Source organism: Pseudochaenichthys georgianus, unplaced genomic scaffold (genome assembly GCF_902827115.2).
Source record: "Pseudochaenichthys georgianus unplaced genomic scaffold, fPseGeo1.2 scaffold_1725_arrow_ctg1, whole genome shotgun sequence".
Classification (NCBI taxonomy): Eukaryota; Metazoa; Chordata; class Actinopteri; order Perciformes; family Channichthyidae; genus Pseudochaenichthys; species Pseudochaenichthys georgianus.
This window is the reverse complement of record NW_027262513.1, coordinates 1-4,202: the sequence shown is the minus strand read 5'-3', so window position 1 is coordinate 4,202 and position 4,202 is coordinate 1. Positions and strand designations below refer to the sequence as shown.

The 4,202-nt window shown below is 50.5% G+C and overlaps 1 protein-coding gene across 2 annotated transcripts; it reads right to left on the bottom strand.

The window, feature by feature from the left end:
- Nucleotides 1–914: 914 nt before the first annotated feature.
- Nucleotides 915–3,819, bottom strand: cebpg (CCAAT enhancer binding protein gamma). Of its 2 annotated transcripts, none has more exons than XM_034077572.2 (2): nt 3,633–3,819; nt 915–2,214 (listed from the first exon to the last, which is right to left on the bottom strand). In XM_034077572.2, exon 2 carries the CDS (start codon nt 2,184–2,186, stop codon nt 1,905–1,907), a length of 282 nt encoding a protein of 93 aa, XP_033933463.1. In that variant the 5' UTR covers nt 2,187–2,214; nt 3,633–3,819; the 3' UTR covers nt 915–1,904. The 2 variants fall into 2 exon arrangements, with proteins under 2 accessions (XP_033933463.1, XP_033933464.1); XM_034077573.2 differs by having other exon boundaries at nt 915–2,211.
- Between the last annotated feature and the right edge of the window lie 383 nt (nt 3,820–4,202).

Here is a 4,202-nt window from a genome sequence, read left to right as displayed (position 1 = left end):
TTTTTCTCGTCTTCTCAGATAACTTGTGCATTTCTCTTGTAGATCTGTCACTTTGATTTCTGGGATATCGGAAGATTTTCTCTGTACAAAACGTGTCTTCCAAAAGCAACGGAGACATCCCATTGGCTGGTTGGAGAGGAAGCAGCAGCAGAAGAACCACCACCACGGAGACATCCCATTGGCTGGTTGAACCACCACAGAGACATCCCATTGGCTGGTTGAACCACCACGGAGACATCTCATTGGCTGGTTGAACCACCACAGAGACATCCCATTGGCTGGTTGAACCACCACGGAGACATCCCATTGGCTGGTTGAACCACCACAGAGACATCCCATTGGCTGGTTGAACCACCACAGAGACATCCCATTGGCTGGTTGAACCACCACTGAGACATCCCATTGGCTGGTTGAACCACCACAGAGACATCCCATTGGCTGGTTGAACCACCACTGAGACATCCCATTGGCTGGTTGAACCACCACGGAGACATCCCATTGGCTGGTTGAACCACCACAGAGACATCCCATTGGCTGGTTGAACCACCACTGAGACATCCCATTGGCTGGTTGAACCACCACTGAGACATCCCATTGGCTGGTTGAACCACCACAGAGACATCCCATTGGCTGGTTGAACCACCACGGAGACATCCCATTGGCTGGTTGAACCACCACGGAGACATCCCATTGGCTGGTTGAACCACCACTGAGACATCCCATTGGCTGGTTGAACCACCACGGAGACATCCCATTGGCTGGTTGAACCACCACAGAGACATCCCATTGGCTGGTTGAACCACCACAGAGACATCCCATTGGCTGGTTGAACCACCACAGAGACATCCCATTGGCTGGTTGAACCACCACGGAGACATCCCATTGGCTGGTTGAACCACCACGGAGACATCCGGTTGGAGAGGAAGCAGGATGAGCTTTAATGAATCTTAGAGAATAAAGTTGAATATATTTATAGCGTAAGAAAAAAACACAAATTAACTTGAAAAACGTAATCTCAGATCATTTAGCATTTTCCCACTTTCATTTCTCGGATCAGAACATTTTAATCTCGTTAATTCAGAGTTCTGCTGCAGAACGTCCCACGGAGACATCCCATTGGCCGGCTGGGGAGCAACACCGCTCGTTAGCAGAAATCGTCCCTGTAGCCCCTGCTCTCTCTCCATTGGCTGAATGTTCCTCCTGCTTTCCTCCCGCTCACTGTCCATTGGCTCGTTGGGGAGGGAGCCAGGTAGAGCCCGCCCCCCCCCAACGAGTCCATCGTGGGGATCTCTGACGGAAGAAGCCCGAAGCACACGTAGAAAAATATCTCAGAAGAAAAGTTTAGTGCAGAAATCGTCCCTCTAGCTCTCTCACTGCCCATTGGCTGAATGTTCCTCCTGCTCTCTCTCCATGGCTCCTCCCTCTCGCTGCCCATTGGCTGAATGTTCCTCCTGCTCTCTCTCCATGGCTCCTCCCCTCTCGCTGCCCATTGGCTCAATGTTCCTCCTGCTCTCTCTCCATGGCTCCTCCCTCTCGCTGCCCATTGGCTGAATGTTCCTCCTGCTCTCTCTCCATGGCTCCTCCCTCTCGCTGCCCATTGGCCTGAATGTTCCTCCTGCTCTCTCTCCATGGCTCCTCCCTCTCGCTGCCCATTGGCTGAATGTTCCTCCTGCTCTCTCTCCATGGCTCCTCCCTCTCGCTGCCCATTGGCTGAATGTTCCTCCTGCTCTCTCTCCATGGCTCCTCCCTCTCGCTGCCCATTGGCTGAATGTTCCTCCTGCTCTGCTCTCTAACAAAGTTATCCATTGATTATCTTACAGAAGCCCGCAGTAGAAAAAGAAGAATACGAATTTTGCAGAAATGGTCCCTGGAGCCCCTGCTCTCTCCCCATTGGCTGAGTGTTCTCACTGCCCATTGGCTGAGTCCCCGTCCCTGCTGGCGGGCCCCCCGTCGGCCAGGTTGTGGGCGTGCTCCAGGAACAGGTCCTTGAGCACGCTCAGCTCTTTGCTCAGCAGCTTGATCTTGGCCTCCAGCCTCTCGTTCTCCTCCTTCAGCTCGTTCACCCTCTGCTGAGTGTCCACGGCTTTCTGCTTCGACCGCTGGCGGCTCTTCTTCACCGCCAGGTTGTTCCTCTCTCTGCGGTGACGGTACTCGTCGCTGTCCTTTTCCGCCGAGGGCTTCTTCATCCTGACGGGGGGCGGGGCTTACCTCCTGCTGGGGAGAGGAGCGTATGGTTAGGACACACACACACACACACACACACACACACGTCTCGATGCTCGTTGCCTAGCAACACACGGAGCTAACTCCATGATGCGTTAATGATTAGAGGAAACTGAGATACTAGTTTGTTAAAGTTTCAGCTGGTCACTTCTGTCTTCACATTATTTAATATCACTCTCTTTTGATGTGAAATGTTATGCCTCGACTTTAGATAATCAGCGATGTCGGGCAGTTTAGCGTCAGGCTGCTCGATTGTGGCTCAGATCATAATCTGATCATTTGGGCCAATAATTGAAATCAGGAACATGTTTTGATTTAACTTTAAGAATTCAACTGAAAAACAATAACAATAAAAAAGTATCGTTTATTTCGATTGCGTTGTTTTCGTAATCGTTGCCATAGTCGCGATTAATGGAGCAGCCCTATTTAATAATGTATTTCTGAATCAAGTATTCGTCTTTATTGTCTTGCTCGTTTCCACACGCCTGAAACGACCTCGAGCTACGTCTGAGGGTGATGCCAAGTCAGAGCGACCTGTGCAAGGCGTGACAGTCGGTTAATCGTTTCATTAGTCGACTTTCAAATTAGTCGTTTGTTGCAGCCCTAGAGGAGACATCACTTTGAGAGTCTCTGACACACGGGGACACACCGGGGACACGCCGGGGACACACGGTGATGTGGAAGACATCACTTAGTGAGTCTCTGACACACGGGGACACACCGGGGACACACGGTGATGTGGAAGACATCACTTTGAGAGTCTCTGACACACCGGGGACACACCGGGGGACACACGGTGATGTGGAAGACATCACTTTGAGAGTCTCCTGACACACGGGGACACACGGGGGGACACACGGTGATGTGGAAGACATCACTTTGAGAGTCTCCTGACACACGGGGACACACGGGGGGACACACGGTGATGTGGAAGACATCACTTTGAGAGTCTCCTGACACACCGGGGGACACACGGTGATGTAGAAGACATCACTTTGAGAGTCTCCTGACACACCGGGGACACACGGGGGGACACACGGTGATGTAGAAGACATCACTTTGAGAGTCTCCTGACACACGGGGACACACGGGGGGACACACGGTGATGTGGAAGACATCACTTAGTGAGTCTCTGACACACGGGGACACGGGGACGTGGCGGAGACATCATAATGTTGTAATAGTAATAATCGGGACCTTTAAAGTGACTAGCGTCTCTTCCACTGAGCTTCTGCCCCTCCCTCTCTCCTCAGGCGGATGATTGACAGCGTGCAGCCACCAGTCAGGACGCAGGGGGGGGTGCACTCAGTGCCCCTGGATAAAAGCGTCTCTCGGTGTAATGATGCAGAGGATTAATATCCCGTGGTAATTATCAGCAGCGCTCTGGTTGGTTGATTGGCAGGTCTTACCTCCTGCTGGGGGGGTGTAGGGGGTCTGTCTCTGGATCACGCTGGATGCCGATTGGTCGAGGCGGTTTGTTTTCGCCTGGGACAGCCGGCTCAGTGGTGTGGTGCCTTCGGGTGCAACGGTTCGAGTCCCTCTGTGTGCAGTGAATTAGGAGTTCACCTGTCTGGAGCCTGAGGAGAGACGGGGAGGTTAGCGTCAATAAACGCCCACTCAGACAACGATACACATACTGCCGTTTCTGAGTTAGTATGAAAGTGGCTTGGAAGAGAAATGGAATTCAAATATGAATGAAAAGGAAATAATATTATAGTACATACAAAATAAAACATCTTTGGTTTAAATGAAAGCTGATTGGAATTATGATTAAATATTATAAAAGTATGTGAAATAAATCAGAATTAAAATAGAAACTGAATAGAAACACATTATGAAATATAATCAAAAATGAAGTTCCATAAAAGAACATTTAAATACAAGTACATAGAAAGTGTCTGATGTTCAGGGACAGCAGGTGTGAGTGTGCAGGTGAGCCAATACAGAGCATTGGTGCGAAACGATAAGACAGAATAACT